The sequence below is a fragment of the Tamandua tetradactyla genome, chromosome 17 (genome assembly GCF_023851605.1).
Source record: "Tamandua tetradactyla isolate mTamTet1 chromosome 17, mTamTet1.pri, whole genome shotgun sequence".
NCBI classification, from domain to species: Eukaryota; Metazoa; Chordata; class Mammalia; order Pilosa; family Myrmecophagidae; genus Tamandua; species Tamandua tetradactyla.
Genome location: NC_135343.1, coordinates 70,865,060 through 70,889,166, shown reverse-complemented (window position 1 = coordinate 70,889,166; position 24,107 = coordinate 70,865,060). Strand labels below are relative to the sequence as shown.

General features: G+C 44.8%; 1 protein-coding gene across 2 annotated transcripts; it reads right to left on the bottom strand.

Moving 5' to 3' along the window:
* Positions 1-263: 263 nt before the first annotated feature.
* On the bottom strand, positions 264-22,274 carry ECRG4 (ECRG4 augurin precursor). Of its 2 annotated transcripts, none has more exons than XM_077135124.1 (4): positions 22,156-22,274; positions 6,111-6,158; positions 3,672-3,826; positions 264-666 (listed from the first exon to the last, which is right to left on the bottom strand). In XM_077135124.1, the coding sequence occupies exons 1-4, from the start codon at positions 22,202-22,204 to the stop codon at positions 577-579; spliced, it is 342 nt and encodes a 113-aa protein (XP_076991239.1). In that variant the 5' UTR covers positions 22,205-22,274; the 3' UTR covers positions 264-576. The 2 variants fall into 2 exon arrangements, with proteins under 2 accessions (XP_076991239.1, XP_076991238.1); XM_077135123.1 differs by lacking the exon at positions 22,156-22,274 and adding an exon at positions 11,519-11,741.
* Positions 22,275-24,107: the final 1,833 nt, after the last annotated feature.

Below are 24,107 nucleotides of genomic sequence, written 5' to 3'. Positions count from 1 at the left end.
GGACCCAGAACCATTACCCCAGGGCTCCGTGCTGAGTGCAGGACCACCCCTGGCAGCTGCAGGGCCAGGCCAGCCCCTGCCTACACTCTGAAGACCCCTTGCTTGGCCCGGTTGTTTCCCTGGGGTGGCGGCGGGTCCTTGGAAGCATAAGGTTTGGGATGACAAAGGAGCGAGCAGCACCTCCCAGGTGACGCTCCAACTTCAGAAACATCGAGGGAGTGAGCACTGTTGCCAGGTTAATAGTCACCCAAATGAATGCACAGTTGTTCTTTTTAACAAATGCTTTTATTTCTATCTTTAAATGCAATGGACTGTTAGGTACCTGCATGAAATAGCAAAAGGCATTTACAGATTCTGCTTTGTTTCACTCTTCCTTTCCGGTTATAGAAGGCTGTTAAATTGTAGGTAGAAAAGATCTGCTGAAGTAAAGCAAAACAAACCAAACAGTGCGTGGCTGTGTGAGAGCCAGGGAAGAAATCACCGTTGGCTTCTTGTGTGGCAGAGGATCAGCGGTCGCCAGAGAGCATGTGGGCTCCGTGCCTAAAGCTGTAGGGGCTTTGGGACCGAGAGCACGCCTTAATCATCGTGATGTCGGTAGTAATCTTTATAATATTCGTGCCCGTTTCGATCACTGTTTAGCCAATATGTGTCGTCATCTTCAAATTTCTGAAGATAAAGAGAAACAATGGTGAAGAACTGATTCAAGGGCACACATTCCCCTAGACCACAGACTTCCTTCTGGGACTTTTCAATATTGAACAACTCTTCCTAAGAATAACTCTTTGCCATGGTTTTCCTGCATTTGGAAGTCAACACCAGCCAGCTAAAGAATACCCAAAAAAGCTATTCCCCAAAGGAATGCACGTCCTTACTTTTTAAAAACTTAAGTCACACAAGTTCTAATGGTGCCCCAGACTTAAACATGTTTTCCTCTTTTTAGGAGTCAAAATGGACATTTGCCAAATACAGTACCAACTTGACCCGACCACCAAGAACCACATGCGTTCTTAATGTGTGTAGACAGGTCCCATCCTGTGCCTGGACCACTGCATTGCACACAGTAGGTGCTATGCGTTTATGCTGCAAGCATGCACAGGTGCGTTTAGGCCGCAAGCATGCACAGGTGCATTTAGGCCGCAAGCATGCACAGGTGCGTTTATGCTGCAAACAGTGGTTAAAGGACATGTCCAGCGCCGTGGTGGGCACTCACAGGCTGCTAGAAATAGGTAAGACAGATTTCCTGCCATCAAGAAGCCCAGTGCATAGATGAAATGGGAGGGGAAGGACTGAAGAGTACCAAGGGCAGAATGACATTCAGATTCATGTCTTGGGCAACTGGTTTTTGCTACAAATCCATTTTTTTCAAGCAGAGACTACTCGTGTTGGCAGTGAAGATGCAAGATGAGAGTGTGAAGGCAAAGAGGCAGGCAGTAAATCTGCACATGAGCCTCCAGAGGCAGGTTGGAGAGTCTGTGAGTGTGGCAAGGAGCCTGGGTTTCACCTCCAAGTGTGGCTTGTGCACACCTGCCTCCAAATCACCTGGATGCTGTAAAATGCAGATTCATGGGCCCCATCCTGCACCTGGTGGGTTGAGCTTTCTGGCGATTGGGTCCCAGGAATCTGGATTTTTATTTTAATAAGATTGCCAGTGAACACTAACCTTCCACAGGTGTGGCTGGATGGCCGTGGCTGGCCTGTGCGTGGGCTCCGTGGGACAATGGCTGTCCACTTTGAATGGGTGAGCATAAAAGGGGGCCACTGCTGGGATCTTGGCTGACCTTTCTGAACTCTGACCTCTGACTTTGCCTTTGAAAGGAGGACACTAACTTCTCTGCCCCCATCCCCACTTCCTTTTCTCACAACTGCTTCATTTTATTTCCATAGTAAAATAATCTTGTTCATTTGCTTTTCTTATATGCTAAGCTTATTTGAGGTTGTGGCTTAAAACATGTACTTTAATAAAATTTGAAATTTTTAAGGATTTTAGCAAGAATGCAAACTCATTTTTAGATCTGTATGTGGGAGGGAGACAAGGAAAAAGAAGGATCATATAATTCCACTATCAAAGGAAGCCACTTATAACGTTTTGCTATATTTCCTTCTACGTATTTATACCTATGTCGTTGTTGTAATCTCATTTTACATGCATATTTGTTCTGTTTTTGTCACCCAACATTATTTTAGCCATTTCTCCATGTCACACTTAGTACCCAGGAAATACTAGTAATCAAAGAAAGGCAAATTACTATAAGATGATACACTGTTTTCATCTATGAAGTCAGTAAATTTATCTTTTTGGTTTTCAATGAGACTATCTGATGCTGCAGAAGGTGCTAGAAAATTGGTGTTCTCATACATGACTTATGAGAAAATGCAGTTTGATAATATTTTAAGATCCTTAAATTGGGTTCTACCTTTTGCCCCTGTAATTCCACTGGCCAGAACGTAATACTAAGTAAGGAACAACTTCTGCACTCAAAGATCCAAGTAAGTGTCCCTCCCTGTTGTTTAAGCCAGCCGGTTTACAGTACTGGTTACAGAAGCCGTGGCAAACTAAGACACTACCTGTTGTTTAGAACCATGCCTGGCACAGAGTTTAGCTGCAGGTGTTGAACTATTTGAATAGCAAAAGATAATCAAGGAACAACCTGTAAGTCCAATGGTAGGGCATGGTAGGGAAATTGTGATATATTCACATGGTTTAATTTTGTGCAGCCATTTAAAAGGTGGTTTCTAAAGAAGTGTTTTGATTCCCCCACCTATTGTAGTATTTTGTATACATCCTCCATCATGGCACAAACCATGTGCCCCTTGGAGAAACCCTTCAGTCTGCCCCAGCTGAAGATACTGCCCACAAGACATTTTTGTCCACCATCAGGCTTGAGCTCGGAGAGTAAGTGCTGTCAGTGCTAACTCACAGAAGGCTCTCATAGCCAGTGCTGGATTCACCCTGTCAGCCACACTGTAAAAGGACGTGTGCAGCAGAATTTAAGATTTTGACTTTTTCCCGCTCCCTTGCCGCTGGCTTCCCTATACCTGTTCTCCAACTGGGAGGCAGTCTATGATTATAAACATGTGTGTCTTTAATTCCAGCAATTTATCCATTAAAGCTGTTATTTTGGCCCATAGACTAACAATCATCTTTTTCGTCCAATGCATCAGCAACTTTCTTTAGAAACATCTGCAAAGAACTGTTTTTCTTTAAAAAAAAAAAAAAGTCACTTTTCCTCTCTTTCCATTATCCTCTTGGGTCCTCACATCAATCTAGCAGTTTCTGACATGTTTCAAAGTAAAGCTGGAAAACTTATCGAGGTTTATGAGTTATTTTAAAGCCACCCAGGAAAGCACATTCAGATAGGTTAGAAGGGGTCCTAGAAATCAGCTTCTTGATTAATCTAAGTCTCAGCCATTTTAGCCTCTGGCTTCTCTGGAATTCTGCCTTCCAAACATGTCCCAGCCTGAGAGATTCCCATTTGAGCTTAATGTAACAAGAGGAAAATTCAGCTGATGTCATTACACGTTGTTATTGCCCAAGCAGCGGTTTGCATAGAAGGGGGCTCTGGGAATTCATGAGGAAGCTACATTTTCCAGATCCTATTTCCCAGCCCTTCCTCCGTCCTCACCCTGCTGCCTTGTGGTCAGTGAGCTCCCCTGCAGGAAAGGATACTTACAGCTTCATCCGAGTCCATGTACAGGAACGGCTGGTACCACCCCCAGGAGTGCAACCCAGTCTCCCACAGCTGGCGTTTCGCGCGTTTCAGGCTTTGTAAAAATTCTTTTGCTTTGCTCTCGTCCACATCCACTTCAGTCTTGGTTGGAGCAGATGCTAAAACGGCCAATTCCCCAACCCCAAAGTCCAAAGAATTATTATTTTTTTCTTACCGGGGGGGGAAGCATTATTAATAGATTCTGCCCTCCCCTTCCAAGCACAAGGTAAGATGGTTTTGACTTTTCAGCTTCATTCTTAGCATGGTGTGCAATAACATACAACTTCAAGTCGTTGGTTCCCCATGCTCCTTGGTAGTCAGCTCTCCTATTTGGGGTACAGCCATAGAAAAAAGGCACAGGCTAATGTGCGGCTTTCCTAGGGTCCAGGAGAGAATTGAAATCCGGCTCATCCCCTGAAGCCCACTCACGATGCCCGGGTGGTTTGAGTAAGAATCAAAATCATCTTATCTCGTGCCCAGGGCTCCTACAGGTGTGACCATCGCTGATCAAGACAGGCCCTAATTCCAGTGGCTGGTGTCCTTATAAGAAGAGGAGACTTGACCCAGCCTGGCTTGTACCCCAGTTCTCGAATGCAGGAGCGGAAGCACACACACCACCTGGGGCTACCATCTCCGGGGCTCAGAGGCCGGTCCCTGCCGACTCGATCAAGTGCTGGCCTGCGCTGCCCCTTGTTTTAACACCGCTTCCCCCAGCATCTCTCCAGTATCATTAAAAGGCTCCGCATTTACAGCTGCTCCCAAGCCATCCCGTGCCACTGGGGGTGCCTCTACTGTCTGTGCCATGGGGTAGGTTACTGCACCCCACCCCTGCACTTTTGTCCCCTCAACTATAAACTGGGCCTGGCCCAATTTCAGGGTGGTTATGAAGAGTGAAGAGGCAAATGTAAGTCAAGTGCCCGATGTTTTTGTTGATCACTGGGTAAGAGCCAGCAGGCTTGCTCTGGCACTGCTTATTCGTCTCTGTCCCCCGAGGCCTGTTACAAGGCTGTGTGCATAGCGGGTGCTCTCTCGCTGCTTCCTGGCCTGGACTGAGTAAAGGCCGAGAGATGTACCCCTAGGAACAGACAGACGGGACCCGTGACAGCATCAGGTTACTCTTGGGCAGCCTGGACTGCCTCCAAAATTGGGGATGTACCAGGCCTCAGGAGGGCCTGTAAATGCTGGAAAACCTGCCAGGAGCTCTGCAACAGGAGGGGGGTGGGTCCCCCTGAAATTTCCTCGCCTGGGGAGAGGTCTCACATGCTCCCAGCGTCCGCTGGGGAACCCATCTTAGGGGCTGCCTGGGAAGTACACGAATAAGCACTATAGGGACCCCCTTGCAGAACAGATTTCAGCCTGCTGGAGCCCCCCATTAACTGGGGGATAAGCGATTACAACATTCTCATCAGAAATATGGCCAAAATTTTGGTTCCTAAGGGAAAGATAACCTCTTGACTTTGCAGATGCGGATGAAGTCTCAGAGAGGGAAATGGCATTCGCAAGACCCCTCCTGACTGGTTTAACTGATGCAGTGGCTCCAGCGTGAGAGTTGGCCCAGAACCTCTGTTTTGCAGCTCTCAGACCATATATTTCAACTACATTTTGCTGCCGGCTATGTTTATCTGAGAAGCCTTTTTTCACAACAGGCATTAGTTGCAGGAAGGAGCTCCTGTCTCGGGTCTCTCCTCTGTAAGCAGTTGACTGGATGCAGAGGATTATAAAGGCGTTTCGTTCCTGCACTCCAGCCACTGAGGCTTTAGGTGCTCTAAGGGCTGAGCTCAAAATTTAGGTACCTGCTCTCAAGCGCCTCGCTGTTCTAAAATAAACAGCGTTCAATTAACAACATGACACGTTTCTTTCATTTCTGAATCTACACTGACCACTTTCAGCTTTCAGAAAAGCAATCCTCAAACATTTACTGGTAATAATATTTATCTAATAAATACTAGAGCACATGCACTTTGAAATTTATTGCTTTGTTGTATATATGTCATTTTTTCACACACAAAAAATGTCAATTATGATGATAAAAATACATATATTCCTTCTAGCCTCCAATGTTCTGGAGCAGCTAGAAGGAAAAATGTGAGAGGATGGTATGGTAGCCCATGACAAACTCTGGGATCTGTCTTGTAACCACTTTGTGGTTTGAAAACTACTTTGAAAACTACTGCTTTTTTTCTTTGCTGTGTATATGTGTTATACTATACAATTTAAAAAGTTAAGAAAAAAACAAAAACACTACAGCTTAGACCACAGAATAAGCTGTCGGACCAGTTAAACCCCATAAGGAGTAAACACTCTTGATTATCCAAATACAAGACCCAGGTGAGCGCATTCAATGTTGCATTTCATTTCAGTGGAGCTAAGAAAGCAATCCTTACCCATTCGGGGTATATTTACCTTCTCGCTTTTGAAGCATCAGCTTGAGTTTGTTTCCACTTGTGCCACCTAAAAGAACGAAAATGGAACTCAGTTTTAGAATCGCACTGCAGCCTTTAATTTCTCCAGTGCATAAATGTGAGTGGGAAAAATGAATGGTACATCCTGCTTGATTTCACAACTTGGCAGCCAGCGAAGCACAGACTAAGCTACAGGCCTGGGTCCCCCATTCGCTGCCCCCACCCTGTAAAAACAGCCCAGAGTCGAGGCCCCAATCACCGCAGGGAGCCTCTCCTTGCACTGTCCCCTCAGCCCCGAATTCACACCCCATGGAAAGCTATCATTCCCCCATATGCCTTGTCCCCACCCTGAGACCCTTTCCTTCTGACCAAGGCAACAGTGTGGCACTAAGTCATCAGAGGTGCAGAGTTTCATGATGGTTGCGTTGCCTTCCCTGCGGGGAAGCAAAATACAGGCTGCCCTGGGTGACGATGACCGTGGCTGACCAAGGTGGGCGCTAATTCCAATGGCTGGGGTCCTTATAAGAAGAGGAGAGCACACAGACACAGAGTGACGAAGGCCATGGGAAAGTGGGGGACGGCAGACTGGAGTTTGCCACCACATGCTAAGAGACACCTGGGGCCACTAGACACTGGAAGAGGAAAGGAAGAATCTTTCCTAGAATCCTCAGGGGAGTGCGAGCCCTGCTGACAACTCAAATACTAACTCATAGCCTCCAGCACTGGGAGAGAATAAACCTGTTTTAAGCCGCCCAATTAGAGGAACTTTGCCTCAGTAGCCCTGGGATAGTAAGACACATGGGTGACCAGATATGCACATGATCAACTATTTCATACTCTCAGAAAGTCGAATGGGTATTTCTGTAAGTAGTGAGTTTCGTTTTTCAAAAAAAGTTAACTGGAAACAGGGGGAATGAGGGTAGTTCAGCGGTAGAATTCTCGCCTACCATGTGGGAGATCCAGGTTTGATTCCTGGCCCATGCACTTCCCCAGACAAACAAAGAAACAAACAAAAACAAACACACAGACAAAAAATTCCACAAATGGTGCTGCAATAACAGGATACTCCCATGGAAAAAGAATGAAATGTGACCCTGCTGTACAGCAAAAATTAAAAAGTTAACTGGAAACTATAATAGGTAATGTTTATTGAATGTATTCTGTGGGTCAGTCTCTAGTTTAAGGATTTTTTGCATATTTATTTATTTAACCTCTACAATGATTTTGTGGTAGAAGCATGGTTATTATCCTATTTTACAGATCAGAAAACTGAAGCACAGGAAAATTGAGATTTGTCTAAGGTCAAAGGGCAAGTAAGTAGTGGAGCTGGCATTTGAAGGCAAGTGGCCTGGGTCCAGACCCCAGGCTCCTAACAACTGAATTTACTGTCCCCAAGAGACCTTTACCTGCTGCAGCTCCCAGCATCAACCTGCCATCTCAAACGTTACCAAGCGCTGCCCTCTGGTTCACAAAGAATTGCTCCTGTTGCGTGCAGTGTAAAACCAGAACTTAGATCGCTCTCTGACCCACCCTACCTGTAAGATTTTTTAAAAAGTGAATTCCAGCCAAATATCTTGGATCTTATTTTTTTTGGCTTTGTTTTATTTGGGGGGATGAGGGTGGGGCAGAAACTTTAAAACTGTCTTGTCAATCAAAATAATTTTATCTATTTCCCCCAACTCACTCTCTCTCAATCAAAAAGTGGGCTAAAATATTGAGAACAATTCATTCAAGGTTAGAGTGGTTAAAACTGGATTAACTTTCCAAATATCCTGATTCAGAGACTTAGAGTTGATCCTGGAGCCTGCCCTTAAGGGGTGGGGGGCACTTGCTTACAGTGCCTGGGGAGAGTGAAAAGCAAGCAAGTGGGGGTGACTTGCAGAAGGGAAAGAACTTGTCTTAGCATTCAAAAAACGTTGGTGGCTTGCCCGGGTCATCTTGTCCCATTTGCTGTTGTTCTTATGCAATTTTGAAAGTGTTTCTAATCAACCCAATCATTTTAATAGAAAATAACATGTTTGGCCCCAAAGAACACCCTGTCCATGTAGTGAGCCGGTCAAGGGCCTCTAGAGTTGCTTGCTGCAAGCGTGCAAGGAAGCAGAAGAACCTCTAGTTTTTAGCTGTTAGATGAGCCATAAGGCTAGTCTCATGGTGAGCCCAGAAGCCCTGGGGAATGCCCGGCATCCTAGGTAGGGAGCCAGCGTCGGATGAAGAGATGCATTGAGGTGCGATGGCATCTGCTCAGGCAGGTGCTGCCATCTGGCACCCCCTCAGTCTACAGGTCTGAAAAGGGACTGAAGGCTGTGTTTGCATTTTCAGAGGCACAACATCCCAGGAAGAGGAGTCACTGCTTTCACCCCAATCTCAGAAGTGCCCGTGGTCCAAACAAAACTAAGATCCTCTGCTCGAGAATCTACAGTGCAGTTGGGTAGAGGAAATGCCTTCACCGCTGGGGCTTGCAAGGCGGCCTCCACCTGAGCCCTAGATGCAGATGCCTTTTATAGGCCTGCCCAGGGTCTACTGAACAGCTGGCCCAGGGTCACTCTGCAAGCCCCTTGATCTGAAGCACCCTCTGTCCAGCCCCAGACGGACTTCTGAATTTGCAGTCCCTTTGAGTGCTCACCGGCTGCCTTGGGGAGCTGGCTGGCCCGTGTTGATGAGACTCGCCAGGTTGTAGCAAGCCAAGGTACCAAGGCAAGTGCCTCTCTGATGACTTGTGGGGAGGGTGCTCACACCTCCTGGTTCTCCCAGGGCAATCCCGGCCTATACCCACCATCCTGAGTGCCCCTTCCCTCTCAAAAGTGTTCCAGCTTGGACGATAAATTATATGGTCACCCTGATTTTAGAGGCTCAATGAAATGACTTGGGAAGACCCTCTAGATCTCTGTGAAGATGCTGAAGGACTGGGGAAGCAGAGGGGCTTGTGGCTTCCAATGAAAGGCTGAACAGATGGGTATAGTGGGCAGCAGCCAGCGGTTTCCACAGGCTGTGCTCAGTAGCAGTCTCTAGGGATGGAGTTCTTAAAAAGCAGTTGCAATCTTAGGCTGCATTAGTGAAAGAATAGCAGCATGGTTAAAAAAAAAAAGAAAGAAAAGAAAAGAAACAATTGTCCTGCCTCGGTTCTATCACTATTTTGACCAGACCATCCTTTCCTACTTGGTTGACTTCACAATATTCACTCTAAGAAAGTCCTAGAAAAACAGGTGTTGTGGTCAGAGGAGAGCAAATTTTGCACAGAAACTCAAACATTCATTATGTAAGAAAAAACATGAAAGGAATTTAGGTTTTTAGCCCAGAGAAATGAAATTTGGGGAAGAGAGCTACAGCTCTATGGGGCCACTGGGTCACAGCTGGGTCATAGATTAGGGCATGAAGTAAGGTTTTCAACAGCTGGGCAATCATCCAAAGAAGAAATAAATCACCCCAGAGAGTCTCTTGACCCAGACTTACAGGAGATGTTTGAGCATAAGCATTTGACAAGAGGAGATTATTTAATTAGAGGGGGTACCACACTCTTACTTTTATTCAAATCTCAAGAGTCAATGAAGAAATCTATAAAACATTTGTCAGAGTCCTTGGCACTAATATTAGCATTTATTAATATCTTAACATTTGCCGGTGTCTAACAGTTACAGGGCAGCACACACAGAATTAAGTATCATGCCTCCATCTGTTTGCCTTCTGTAAAAGTGCTTAACAATTAATGAGTGAACTATGGTTTTGAGGGTAAAATAGGAACTGGTTTTAGGCTTTAGTGATGAGGCTGCGATTTCTTGCAGCAAATAGGGTAACTACTGCTCCAGAAATGTAAGGCTCACCAAATCTCAGCTATACAATTGAAAAGCTTGGGTAAATCCCAAATTATGAATTGTTAATGTTGCTACTGTGCCAATTTCTACACACTGAACTATAAATATCACCACATATAATTGAAAACCAAACTAAATTTGTTTGAATAAAGGAGCCAAGAACCAGCGAATAGCTGTGACATTTTTTTCTGCATTATGGATTTTTAACCCCAACATCATTACTTACATTTTTAGACTGTGAGGACAAGGCACTCCCTAACTTACCAAATCTGGTTACCTGTCATCAGATCTCCCAACAGATGCAGAATTTCAAGATGCCCTTTGGTAGATGCTAACTATTAATAAGAGGCAATGATATTTTTCTCCATTAAATGTTTTTGAGCATCAGAGTCACCTTGGGGACTCTACATAAAGATTTTGTTTTCTATTATAAGAACTCATCACATTTCAGCTCAATGATGATGAGATTTTAAATTCACAAATGAACTAGATAGAATGTGAGTCCTGGAAGGAAGAGCTCACAGCAAGCGCATATGTGGCTTATGTGGATGAGCTTCTTGAACCGGGAGGAACCAGGGGGGAGAGAAAGCAGATCATAATTGATTAGTATCCCCTGTGGTCATAAGGAGAAGTAATCCACCCATTGCCACAGGTCCCCCATCAGTCAAGTGGCCCTAGGGTTTCCACGGCATTGGTTGTCCATGTCTGTTTCAAAAAAGCAAAATACAGAAGCCCGTAGGCCCAGTTTGCTTCCAGTTTGCATCATACAATGCCCAGCTTCTCTGTAGCGGGAAAAGCACATCTCAGGACCTGGTGGCCTGATAAATGAGTGTCCTTGAGCAAGTCACTTACCCCTTTCAGCTCCAGTTCCTGTTACAGTAAAATGGGGGTCACAGTATCTGCTTTGTAAAGATGCAAGGAGCAAAGGTGCTCATGGGCTAATCAAAAGACTGAACAAATATGCGGTGGTATGATCAGGAGAAAGCACACTAGCAATTTCAGACTGGGGTCCTTAAGGTAGGGATCTGTGGGCTCAGATGTCCCAGAACCACTGAACCACTGAACTGCTTCATTTGAGAAGGGTGAGTGGAGATTTTTTTTCCAGGAGCCAAAGGGGAGTTTTCAATAGATTCTTTGAGGGCTGCATGCAGTGAAAAAGCTCAACTACTCCTTATGAAGCGTTCCCCCTCTCTGGGGGCCTCCTGGGACACAGGCCTGGAAGCCCACTCTGTGGCCTGGGTACTGCCCACCGGCGATGGCGCTGCTGCTGCCGTGTCCCCCTTCAGTCCCCGGGGGCACCAGCACGCTAAAGGCCCTCGCCTTCCCTCAGCCCCTTAATTACACCCCAAACATTCCTTGGGGCACCTCTGGAGCCCCGGCTTTTCCCAAGGATTTCCCTGCACATCTGAAACCAGCCTTGGTGCTCCGGGGCGCCCAAGGCCAAGATCACTTCGCGCCCCTGCAAATGCCAACCCCAGGGCGGGGGGGGGTCGCTATGGGCCCTTGGCCCTGAACCCATCCCCCGTCGCCGATGGCCCTGCCTGGGCGCCCAGCCTCGAACCCGGGCCCCGCGCTCCGCGCCTGGCATCTCCCCACTCACCCGGGCCCAGGCACAGCAGCAGGAGCAAGGCCAGCCCGGTCAGAGCCAGGACGGCGGGCCGCGCGGAGGAGGCGGCCATAGCCACGGGCGCAACGGGGCTCGACGGGGAGCGATGCGGCTGTAGGGCAACTGGCAGATGGAGCCGCTGCGGCGGGAGTGGCGGCCACCCCAGGGGTCCGGCCCTATCTACCCCAGTGCGCTGGCCCCGCGCACCTGGCAGGCGCCGCGCAATTCGCTGTGTCCGCCCGGGCGGGGCGGGACCGCGCGGGCAGCCTGCCAGCGGGGCTGTGCCAAGGGCAAGGGCGGCGGCCCCCGCCAGCCCGCGCGCGTCGCGCCCCTCGACTGGTCAGAGGGCAGGGGCCCCTTCACGCTGGGAGCACACAGACAAACTTTGGGAACACGGGGCGGGGCTGCAGAAAACAGGCGGGACAGAGCGTGAGTCTTCAGGGATGCAGGGAAAAGGGCAGCGCTGCTTCCCGGCCATGGAAGGCTCTGCTGTCTTCCAGCTCGCTTGCCTCTTCCTTTGGACCCCACTTTCCCCTCTCACTCCTTTCACGCCCTCTTACTGCCTTCCTCCTCTGAAGATCTGCCTCAACACCGCTCCCTTTGCTCTCTCCAGCTCAGGGTCTTGTCCTTATAAGTGCCTTTGGAATTTCCTTAATCCCCCACAGTAATCACCCTTCAGGACGCCTTTGGTAGCGCTGTGCTGTGCGGAGCTTTGAGAGACTCCGGAGTCAGGTTGAGAAGGGCAGGCAGTCCGGAAAACATCTGGTCCAAACAACTCTCAGAGAAAAGCCTTTTACAAACCAAAAAATGGATGAGCTCTATTGGTGTTAGAAAAAGAAATGCTTCCCTCTTACACAACCTGGAGCCCATGCACATATAAATTATATTAACCCATGCACATATGAATTATATTAAAGTGCAACCTAGTGAGGACACAAAACTGCCATCCCAATCCCAAGGCCTGTCCTAGTACAGGGAACAAAGGACACACAGACACTCAGGGGGGGTGTCCAATCCAGAGAAGACAGACTACTCCCCACCAAGCAAATCACCTGACTGGTCTCTCCAGGCCTCCTCTACACCCAGGTGCTGATTAGTAAAATCACCTGTAGGGGCCCTTTCTCTCTAAGATCTCATCGCAAGTCAACTCAGCGATTCTCTGTCTTCTCTCAATCCCATTTCTCACTCATTATATCTTCCAGTGTCAAGCGCTTCCCATCTCACCACATAATTAACTCTCCGTGTGATGCCATTGGATTTCTCTATTGGGCAGTGAGAAAGATGGGTTTTAGGCTTGATCTAGAAAAGGCAGATGGTAGCTAAGAAATGGCAAAGTGTAAATTGGCCCTGAGAAAATAATGACTTGGGCAGCCTGGGGCTACTGGGTGTGAGAAAAATGTTATACAACAAGTTGCCTTAGGGAGATCTCATAAACCCTTAGGGAAACTGGAATGAGAAAGAGTTAATTTTTTTTTCTTTTACATGCACAGGCACCGGAAATCAAACCCAGGTCCTCTGGCATGGCAGGCAAGCGTCCTTGCCTGCTGAGCCATCGTGGCCCACCTGAGAAAGAGTTTTAAAAAGCAACCAGGCATATATTTAGTTTTGCTCAAAGGCAAGAAATTTATCATTAGGAAGAAAAGAAAAGCAAATGAAAAGTCAATGTCCTGCTTAGATCGGTTTAGAACATAAATAACATATTAATTGTAATTTCTTCTGTGTCTTCTGGGGATCACTCCTCTCCAGCTGAATCTCCAGGAGTATTTGCTTTTTTTTTTATCTTTTCATGCATGTCTTTATTTTATTGTCCATATACTGGATAAAGGGGTTTCAGTCCCTAGGTTTTTACAGTCACCTGGTCACAAGATAAAAGCTGTATAGTATAGTTAAACAATCATTTTCAAAGATCAAGGCCACTGGATTATAATTCAACAATTTCTGGTATTTCTTTCTGGCTATTATAATACACTAGAAACTAAAAAGAAATATCTGTATACTGGATCAGTAGTCATAGTCATTTGCTAAAGTCTAACTTCTCAGTTAACAATTCTTCCCTCTCATTTGATCATTCTCTCAATCTTCAGGGAAAACTGGACAATGACCATTCTAACTCCTTCATGCTGAAAAGGGGGGTCAACATTATGGGGTAGAGGAATGAAACTGGTTGATAATCTTGGAGAGACTGGTACCTCTGGGTTTCAGGACGTATCTAGAATAGGAACAATCTGGAGGCCTTAAGTTCCTGAAAAAATAAACTTAATACGTAAAACTTGTATAGAGTCTTAGATAGGCCCAAGGTATTCTTTAAGGTTTGGGGGAATACTGTTGTTTGGGCCTTGGCATACTGTGGCAATTTGTAACATCTGGTTGAAATTTGCATAAGAGTAACCTCAGAATGACCTCTCAACTAGATCTATTTGAAATCTCATAGTCACTGAAACTTTATTTTGTTTAATTTCTTTTCTCCCTTTTTGATCAAGAAGACATAGTCAATCCCACGATGTCAAGGCCAGGCTCATCCCTGGAAGTCATGTCTCATGTTGCCAGGGAGACTTACACCCCTGGGAGTCATGTGCATGTAGGGGAGGGTAGTGAGGGTAGTGAATTCATTAGCAGAGTTGGTGTCCAGAGAGAGGCCACATCTGCACAACAAAAGAGGTTCTCTGGGGTTGATTCTTAGGCATAATTAGCATTGCCATTACAGAAATAAGTTTCACAAGGGCAAGCCTCAAGATTGAGGGTTTGTCTTTTTAAATTGGGAGTCCCCAATGCTTGCAAGAATATTAGAAATTCCTTAGGTGAGGAAGTTTAATAGTTCCACATTTTTTTCCATTCTCTCAATGGACTTTTTTAATACTTTTGTTTACGCCAAATACTCTGGAATGCATCAGGGTATTACATTAATCTGTACAGAATAACAAGATCTCATTCCCTATTCAAGTTTTCATGTAATTAGGTTGTTTAAAAAAATTGACCAGACAGGTTAAATTAGATAGGGTGTTACAAAAATTTTAATTTTGGTCAAAATAAACTTCTCTTCCTTTTGTCTCACATAGAAGTTGAAGTTTTAAAATACAGACTATATCATCCTTTATCCTGTATTATGATTTACCTTAGATCTAACCAAATCAGCTTCATTCATATCTCTAATTGAAGTCTGATCTATTTTTCAGCTTCTTTAACAGTTGCTGTATGGAGCAATTCTGACTTTCAGAGCTGTAGAATTCTAACTCTGAGTCTTAGGTGTCTCACAGATACCTAAAATTCTATGTATAATGAGAAAGCTCTGAGAATTAAATCTGAGAACATAGGTTATCAAGAGATAGAACATGGGCAGAGATTATAGATAATTTATATTAGTGAGACCGTACAATATTTGACCTTTTGTTTCAGGCTTATTTCACTTAATATAATGTCCTCAAGGTTCATTCACCTTGTGCATGCCTCACAACTTCATTCCTTTCTGCAGCTGCACAATATTCTCTTGTATGTATAAGCCATGGTTCACCCTTTCACTCATCAGTGGATAGAATCTTGAGCCACTTGCCTCCATTGACAATTGTGAATAATGGAGCCATAAATGCCAGTGTGCAAATATCTATTCATGTCCCTGCTTTCAGTTCTTCTGACCTAGTAACAGGATTGCAGAATCATACAGCAATCCTATACTTAGCCTCCTGTGAGTATTTGCTTTTTTTTACATCCTTTTTTTTTTTCACATGGGCAGGCACTGGGTCTCTGGCATAGCAGGCGAGAACTCTGCCACTGAGTCATCAAGCCCGCCTTGAGTATTTGCTTATAATGCAACATTTAAGTTCTTTTCTCTAAACTCAGATCTGATCAGAACTGAATACATGTAGCCACTGAATAATTGTCTTTTTCTATCTTTTGGCATATTTACATTTCACACCCTCTTACCCATCCCTTTACATTTACAGTTGAAAATGCATTGTGGTGACTTTGTATTTTTAAATTCTGAGATTCCAGGGGAGAAAAAAATCTACTTTGATCAACTCACACAGTTATAGGACTTGAAGAAAACAGTAAATATTGAATCCTAATTTTTTTATGGGTCTATATTTAAAAAGAATACCTTGATTTTTTTTTAAGTATGAATTGGTAGAGAAAAATCAAGGATCCCACAGAAAATGATTTAAAAATAATTACCAGCATGGTAAGGACACAAACATTTCCTGAAGCTTAAGCCTCAATTCCTCTCACCAGGGTGAGGATGGAATTGGGGTCACACATACCGTTCACCCTCCAAACTGCTCAAGCCCACTGACACCCTTACAAGGGAAGAGTAGAGAGCAGCGGCCTCTTTAAATGAGGAGCAGTGATTCAAAGGCATTGCCGCAAGAGTGTATTGATTGCAAATCATTTTGAGGCTAACGTTAGAGTTTTTCACCAAGAAGACTGAAATGGTCACCATTTGATATAAAGGGCCCATCTGGTAATCCAGAAGGCCTTCGAGCTTTGGTTGCAAAGCAAGAATAGTTTTCAGGACATTTTGCATTTCCTAGGTGAGTGGAAATTTACTCATCCTAAATAATCACTGCTCCCCGATCCCTGCCAATAGTACAGGCAACCTCTTTATGTAAAATTGTAATTGAAATAGAACATAATACAGAAAAGTGCAGAGATCAAATGCACCATATAGCAATCAAATATTATCCATCACCTAAGTTTCCTGTGCTCCAGTCACTCCCATCCCACATGTAACATAATAGTTTTGCATTTCATTGGTAATGTATGTTCACTTCCTTAAAAAAGAGAAAAATCCTCATAAAGAAAGACTCATGGTTACCGATAGGAAGATGCTAATTAATAAAGTGTCAAAAGCATAAGATTCATGCCTGTATCAACTTAATCCAGTTCTATTCAATTCAATTCAACCCTATATCATATCTGTTTCTCAAAATGCTCACAGGACATTCTTTGGCACAAAAATATTCCACAGTGAAATGTCTTCAGCTCTAATAATCTTGTCTGTCTTACAAATTGTCAGCAATATTTTTACCACAACTAATAAAACAACACATAGCACATTCTAATATACCAATTCCATTTCATCTTTTATCCATTTTCATTCATGCTGGGTCCATGGTTATTTTGATACTACTTATAGGGAGTTTTATTCTCTCTCTCCCATACATACATGGAAAGTTACATTGTAGTGGAGAGCCAGGAAAGGAAAGGCTACTTGATCAGGTCCCAGCCGGCCATTAACACCTGGGATAAGCTTGACTGATTGCCAATGCTTTCAGTAAAAGTTTATGAGATGTGATAAAAGTCCCTCTATTTCTCACAAGGTAAAACAGCGCTTGTAATAACAATGCGTGTTCCATACCTCTGAAGCACTCACTCCACCTTCATAGGGACCGCAAAACTCAGGAGTTCTACCTGGAGACAGTTCTGAAGCCAATAACTTCCTTTCTGCTCATTTATTTGTTCAACAGCGCTTACTTATAAAATGCTAACTGCATGTGAGGCACTGTGGAAAGACCTTTTCTTCCTTTTCACTTAAGTTTGTCTTCCCCTCAGGTGCAAGGGCCTCCTTTCTCCCTTTGCTAGATCTGGCCAGATTCTTCATTCCAATATTTCTCAAACTTAATTAAAAAATCCCTAGGTGCTTGTTAATGCAAATTCCTGGGTCACTACCCCCTGAAATTATGTTGTAGTATGTCTTGGGTTGGGCCCAGGAATCTGAATTTTTTTTTAAATGAGTAACTAAAAGCAGTTCCTAGAAGAGTCTGATGTAAGTAGGACTCAGTACACTAAGAAACTCGTTTGGCTTTCAACCCAAACTCATCTGCTTCCCCATCTTTGCCTGTCTTCACTTGCTTCAATAACACATACTTTCTCCTCCATGTACCATGTCAATCCCACCCCATCCAAGGAGCTTCATTTCCACGTTGGCACAGCAGCTAGGAGCGCAGGCTTCAGCTTCCAGGCCCCACATTACTAGCATGCATGCAAACCCTGCCCTGTGTCCTCTCTGGACCTGGTTCTGTAAAACGAAGAAAATATTATTTAGTATATTGGGTTATAGATTACATGTATAGAGGATGGTATATAGTATGCATTCAGTAAACATTAGCGATTGTTATCATTATCAAAAATCACAGCCAACCTCTCCATTTATAGTACTCAGACACCCCCTGGCTCCTTGCTTTTCCTCCTCCCTCCAGTCTGGGTCAGGTGCTCACTAGCTCTCATTTTTTGGATGGATTTCCATCTACCCCATACAGCATTATCAGACTGACCTTCTCAAACACAGCCCCAATAGGGGGCCTCCAGCTCAAAATTCCACAGTGATCTAAGAGATTCTCCTGATCTAACTTCCAACTTATAGTAAATATGGCACTAGAAAAGCAGGTTTGATGACTTCTCACTAGGAGGGTGCAATCAGCCTGATGCATACCTGTGCTGGTTTGAGAGGATGTATGCCCCCTGAGAAAAGCCATGTTTTAATATAAATCCCATTTCATAAAGGTAGAATAATCTCTATTCAATACTGTATGTTTGAAACTGTAATGAGATCATCTTCCTGGTTGATGTGATTTAGTCAAGAATGGTTGTTAAACTGGATTAAGGGATAACATGTCTCCACCCATTTGGGTGGGTCTTGATTAGTTTCTGAAGTCCTATAAAAGAGGTAACATTTCAGAGAAAGAGATTGAGAGAGAACAGAGAATGCTGCAGCACCATAAAGCAGAGAGTCTACCAGCCAGTGACCTTTGGAGATGAAGAAGGAAAACGCCTCCCAGGGAGCTTCATGAAATAGGAAACCAGGAGAGAAAGCTGGCAGATGATGCCGTATTCGCCATGTGCCCTTCCAGCTGAGAGAGAAGCCCTGACTGTGTTCGCCACATGCCGTCTCACTTGAGAGAGAAACCCTGAACTTCATCGGCCTTCTTGAACCAAGGTATCTTTCCCTGGATGCCTTTGATTGGACATTTCTATAGACTTGTTTTAATTGGGACATCTTCTTGGTCTTAGAACTATAAACTAGCAACTCATTAAATTTCCCTTGTTAAAAGCCATTCTGTTTCTGGTATATCGCATTCTGGCAGCTAGCAAACTAGAACAGTACTGGGGGAAATTCTACAGAACAAATGAATGACATGCAAAAGAGGGCAGGAGGATACCAGATGTTCAATGATTACAAGGGACCAAAGAATCACATCAACCCAACGCAATGTGGGACCTGGTTTGGATTCAGAATCACACCAACAATAAAAAGGCAATGAGAAATTCGATTAGAGAAACTTGATCAAGGAGTAGGTTATATATTAAGACTGTTAAATTTTCCAGATGTGAAAATGGTATCCTGGCTACTTTATTTTTTTGTATGCTGTATAGCAGGGTCACATTTCATTCTTTTTCCATGTGAATATTCCTTTATTGCAGCACCATTTGTTGAATTTTGTTTTTGTTGGTATCTTTGTTTGTTTGGGAAGTGCATGGGCTGGGAATTGAACCTGGGTCTCCTGCATGGCAGGTGAGAATTCTACCACTGAACTACACTTGCACTCCCCTTATGGCTACTTTTTGAAGCCCTTGACTGTTAGAGATATATTTTGAAGTATTTATAGGTAAAATGATATGATGTCTGGGTTTTGTTTTAAAATATTTCAGGAAACATTGATAATCCTTTTGATTGGAAACCACTTATACATTCCTTGGCCTCCAAAATATGACATGTATGGGGGGATCATTATATTATTATCTGTTTACACATATTTAATATCTTTAATGCAAAAAAGTTAAAAATAGGGCGGGCCACGGTGGCTCAGCAGGTAAGAGTGCTTGCCTGCCATGCCCGAGGGTTCGATTCCTGGTGCCTGCCCATGTAAAAGAAAAAAAAAAAGTTAAAAATATATAGAACATTAGTATCACATGATATTCAGACTCTCTATTTAGCTCTTAAATATGAATAGCAGTTGCTTTTTTTCCTTATGTGTTCCTCAATTTCCCATAAACCTCAATTCTTGAGCATATATCCTGTCCCTTTGCAGCTGCATGGCTTTGTACATGCCATTCCACTCTCTGGGTTGTCACTGGGCCTCAGATCTACTAGTCAAAACTCTACTGCTCTGACTATCTTTCACTCAGTGAAAATTGTCCCCAAACCTGGAGGCTTAAAACAACACCATTTTATGACAGTTCATGAGTGTGTGGTTCAGGCATTTGGGTGGGGCTCAGCTGGGTGGTTCTTCTGTCCCACGTGGTGTTAATGGGGTTCACTCATTGGGACTCAGCTGGCAGATGGACTGGACTGGAGAGTCCAAACGAGGTTTCCTCACATGTCCAGTGCTTTGGCAAGAGTGGCTGGAGTCCAAGGCACAGCCAAGATTCACAAATCAAGTTTCTAACTGTGGCCTCTCCAATGTGGCCACTCAGGGCTGAGCCAGAGAATGTTCCAAGATCAAGTGTCCCAAAGACAAGAAGAAGAAGCTGCCAGTCTCTTGAGATCTCACCTGGAAACTGGCACAGAATCAACTCCATTCTATTGTATTGATCAAGGCAGTCACAGAACCCACCAGGATTCCATGGAAGGGACAGAGATCCCCCTTCTCAATGGGAAGATGTCAAAGAATTGTGGCTGTCTTTACGCCACTATACCTATCCATCTTTCAAGGTCAAACTCAGATACTCTCTCTTCCAGAAGGCCTTCTCTACTTCCCCATCTTGGGCCAGGAGTGCCCTTACTTCCAAATTCCTATAACCCTTCAGTTCTTCCCTGGATGTATCTCCATTTTACCTTAGATGTATTTGTGGGGCTTATTTTACTTTTCTCCCTTAGATTTTAAACTTTTGAGTGTCTCGTCTTTTTTTTCTACCCCATCTAAATATTTGATAAATGAATAAATGTTGCCATTCAAGAGTGAATCTAGAGTTTCCCGGATCTTGCATAAATGAGATCGTGGTGTATGATCCTGGGTTGCTTTTTTGAAGTTGGATATTAGAATAGGATATGCTAAATGAAAGAAAAACTCAGCAGCCCAGACCAGTGATGATGGAGGCCTATTGCATAGGCCTCTGTCAAATGGCACCAGTAGAAACTGTTTAAATCTCAGGACCAGGAACCACGGGGTTAATTTTCATGCTCAGTGGTGGGTCCTCAGACCTCCTTTCCTGTTTATTAAGCAAGTTTCCACATTGGAATTTTAATAACTTTTTTCCATTTGAAATAACTAGCTGAAGCCAAAGTCAGGGAAAAGGGGAAAGTTTTCTTTCAGTCTAAAAAAATATTAAGATGCACAAAGTCTTTATTATGCACAGCTCCAGTTCACTGAAGTTCTGTGTGCAGGATCCGCAGAGAGGTGCCCAGGACACCAAGGACAGTGGGTAAATCCCAGCTGTGGCAGCCTAAAAGTTTCCTGAGAAATGGCGCTCTTAGCTGTAAGGGACCTCTGGTGAAATGATAAGATGCAGTTAGAACAGATGGGCAAGCTGAATGAGGCTGGTTTCCAGTCTCTTCAGAAATTGAATTTGCAGCATTTTTAACAGACCCCCACATTAGAACAGTCCTTGAACTCTTCCCTTGATTTTCTGAGGTTCTTCTGCCCTGCGGGGTGGAGGACCACAGTGGATTTCTCAGTCTCAGACTCCAAGAGGCAACTGGATCAACCAGACACAAAAGGCAGGTTTTCTAGAGGGAGCGCGCAGCGAGGGAAGTGGGCACCGGGGTCCCAGCTCCCGGCTGCCAGCACGTGGCTGCTCTCAGAGGGGCCACCAGGAAGCAAGGGGGCTGGCGGAGCCCCAGGGAGACCCCTGGCTTCTCCCACACCCAACATATTTCTTGTTTTATCAGTGGTTTCACACAATCCCTGGAGCTTTTGACAGATGTCATGAATCCCGAAGCAATGGAAAAGGGTGCTTATAGGAACACTACTCCCATGGATCTTGGGGCATCTCTGCTCTCTGTCTGGACTTCCCAGTGAGCTGCACGGCTCCCCGGAGGTTTTGTAGTTAACCAACTAACTCTCCTTCCTCCCTTCCTCTCTTTCTGATTTTTTCTTTCTCTCTTCCTTTCATTCTCTCTCTCTCTCTGACTTTCTCTCCTCCCCTTTCCTCTCCTTCCCTCCCTCCCTCTTCCTTCCTTCCTTCTTTCTTTCTCTCTTGCTTTCTTTCTAAATTTTCTTTCACGTGCCTATATTGCTTCACTTCACCTTTTGTTTCCTTTGTTAATTTTGTGCACAGAATTGTAAGGTAATCTTGTAAATGCAGAGTCAACCTTATGGTTATAGTGAATAGGTAATTCAAACTGGCTTCCCCTCCCCACTACCCATCAGAGAGCCATTCCTTCCGTTTAAGGCACTGTGTTTCCAAGAGGTTGGTTTTGATCAGGTAGTAACAATAAAATAGCCAGCATTCCTTGAGGGGAAGAGAGCAGCGCTGGCAAGGTCACCCGTGCTGAGCATTGCATCCTCTCAACAATTGTCTAGCCACCTCTTGTGTGCAAAGGACTCCCCAGTCAGCAACGCCTTGCAATGTAAATGGTATTTTATGCTCCCGTTCGCTCCTCGCCTGGTCCTGCAGAGCAGCGGGGATAGGACCCCATTTTACAGCTAAGGGACCGGAAGGCCAGAGATCACCAGCGGCCCAAGCACCAGAGTTCTTACCAGCATCTGAGTTTTCAGGTCTCAGTCCACACTCTTTACGCACCGCCATTCCAGTCTGCAAGTTTTGACTGTCCAGAGAACAAGACACTGTGCTGGGAACTGCGGACAGGAAGGCCGAAGGCCCCAACTCCGGTCCTCGGAGGGCTGCGGTACACAAAACATTACATTGTAATTCAAATCCCAGCAGCAACTCGATTCTCAAGCCATTTGAAAGCTGTCTCAGGACTGGCATTATAAGAAAAAAATGGCCAAGATTAGTATTATCAGAAACAACAACAATAAAGAGATGTGGATGTGATTTATAGTTTATAAAGCACCTTCACAGAGAGCTCATTATTTCCAACTAATAGTTCACAGGTGAGGTCATCCTCTCTGCCAAAACATGTCTCTCTATTTTAAGATTCTGCTCAAGAATCTTGTCTCACCCAAAATATTTGCACAGGAAATTTCCTTGACCTCTTGATGGTTATAATGGCATTTATATCATTTTAGCATATTGATTTGAAATTTGTTAGCGATTCCCTTTGGGAGATTCTTCTATGGTCTGCTCTTCTTTTTCCTGCATGTATGGACAGCGGGGTGGGGGTGGGGGGTGTATTTTTAAGTCACTTTTCCACACGGCATTGTCAGAAGCTCCAGGCTTTGGATCTCTCCTCACGGGTTGCTGTTTGCTGTCTAACCCATGACTCTCATCTTGGAGGGTTGCCTGGAGGTGAAGGGCCCCTGCCCAGTTGTTGGAGAGGCTCCAGGTCTAGCGGGGGTGGGTATGGTCCCCGGAAGCCCTTCTTTTAGCTTCTACCCTGGGGGTGGCGGGAGTGACGGACCCCAGAGCACAGCCCCACAGCTGCTTCCCGTGGCCACTGCGGGCGGATATGAGCATCCCTCTTCCCTCCCCCCAGCAGGGCCCTGGGCACCAGTCGCTGGAAACTGAGGTCCCGGAGACGCAAGCCACATGCAGGAAACTCAGCAGCAGCCCATTCCCATCATGTAACCTGCTGAGTTACTTAAATATACCTGGTTCCTACTTTTCCAACTATCCCAACCCTGCAAATTGAGTCTAAAAGCATCCACAGTCTTTCACGCTTTATGGAGATATAAGTGAAGTACCATAAACTGCACATATTCACAGTGTGCAATTCAGCACATTTTGACAGGTGTGTACAGTTTACCACCGCACGGTCAGGCTATAGAACATTTTCATCAGCCCCAAAGTTTCCCTGTGCGCCTTTGCAGCCACATCCCCCCTCCAACCCTCCAGCCTCTGGCAACCCTGACCTGCCCTCCATCACACATTATCACTTTCTTCAGAATTTCACTCTAGTCGAATCACACAGCATGTACTCTTCTGTGTCTGGCTTCTTTTACTACACAGTATGTTTTCCTTTGTGTGTGTGTGTTTTTGGCATGAGAAGCCTCCAGGAATCGAACCCGGGTCTCCGGTACACCAGACAAGAATTCTGCCACTGAGCTTCAGATACACTGCCCTCACACAATGTTTTTTTAAATGCATCTGTTTGTTGTATGTATCGGTTGTATGTTCCTTTTTATTAGTGAGTAGTATTCCACTGCATAAATATGCCACGATTTATTTCACCAGTTGATGGAAATTTATGGTGTTTCCATTTGGGGGATATTGAAAAATAAAGCTACTATGAACACTGGAGATATGTTATTTTGTTTCTCTCAAATACCCAGGAGGGCAATGGCTCAGTCAGATTTTTTAACCTCATAGTGATAATGAGGATGTGTGAAGCCATCTGTTAATTGCACAACTGCATACTGAAGAGATAATGCATACCAAGCACTAAGTTAGGAACCAGGGATACAAAAACCAGTGAGCCTTTGCTTCTAGGTGCTTATGGTACAGCGGGGAGGCCAGATCATCTCACAGAGTGCTGGCCCCTGGAAGGAAAGTGAGCAGGTTTAATGGGTTCTTATAAGCCATATGCTTA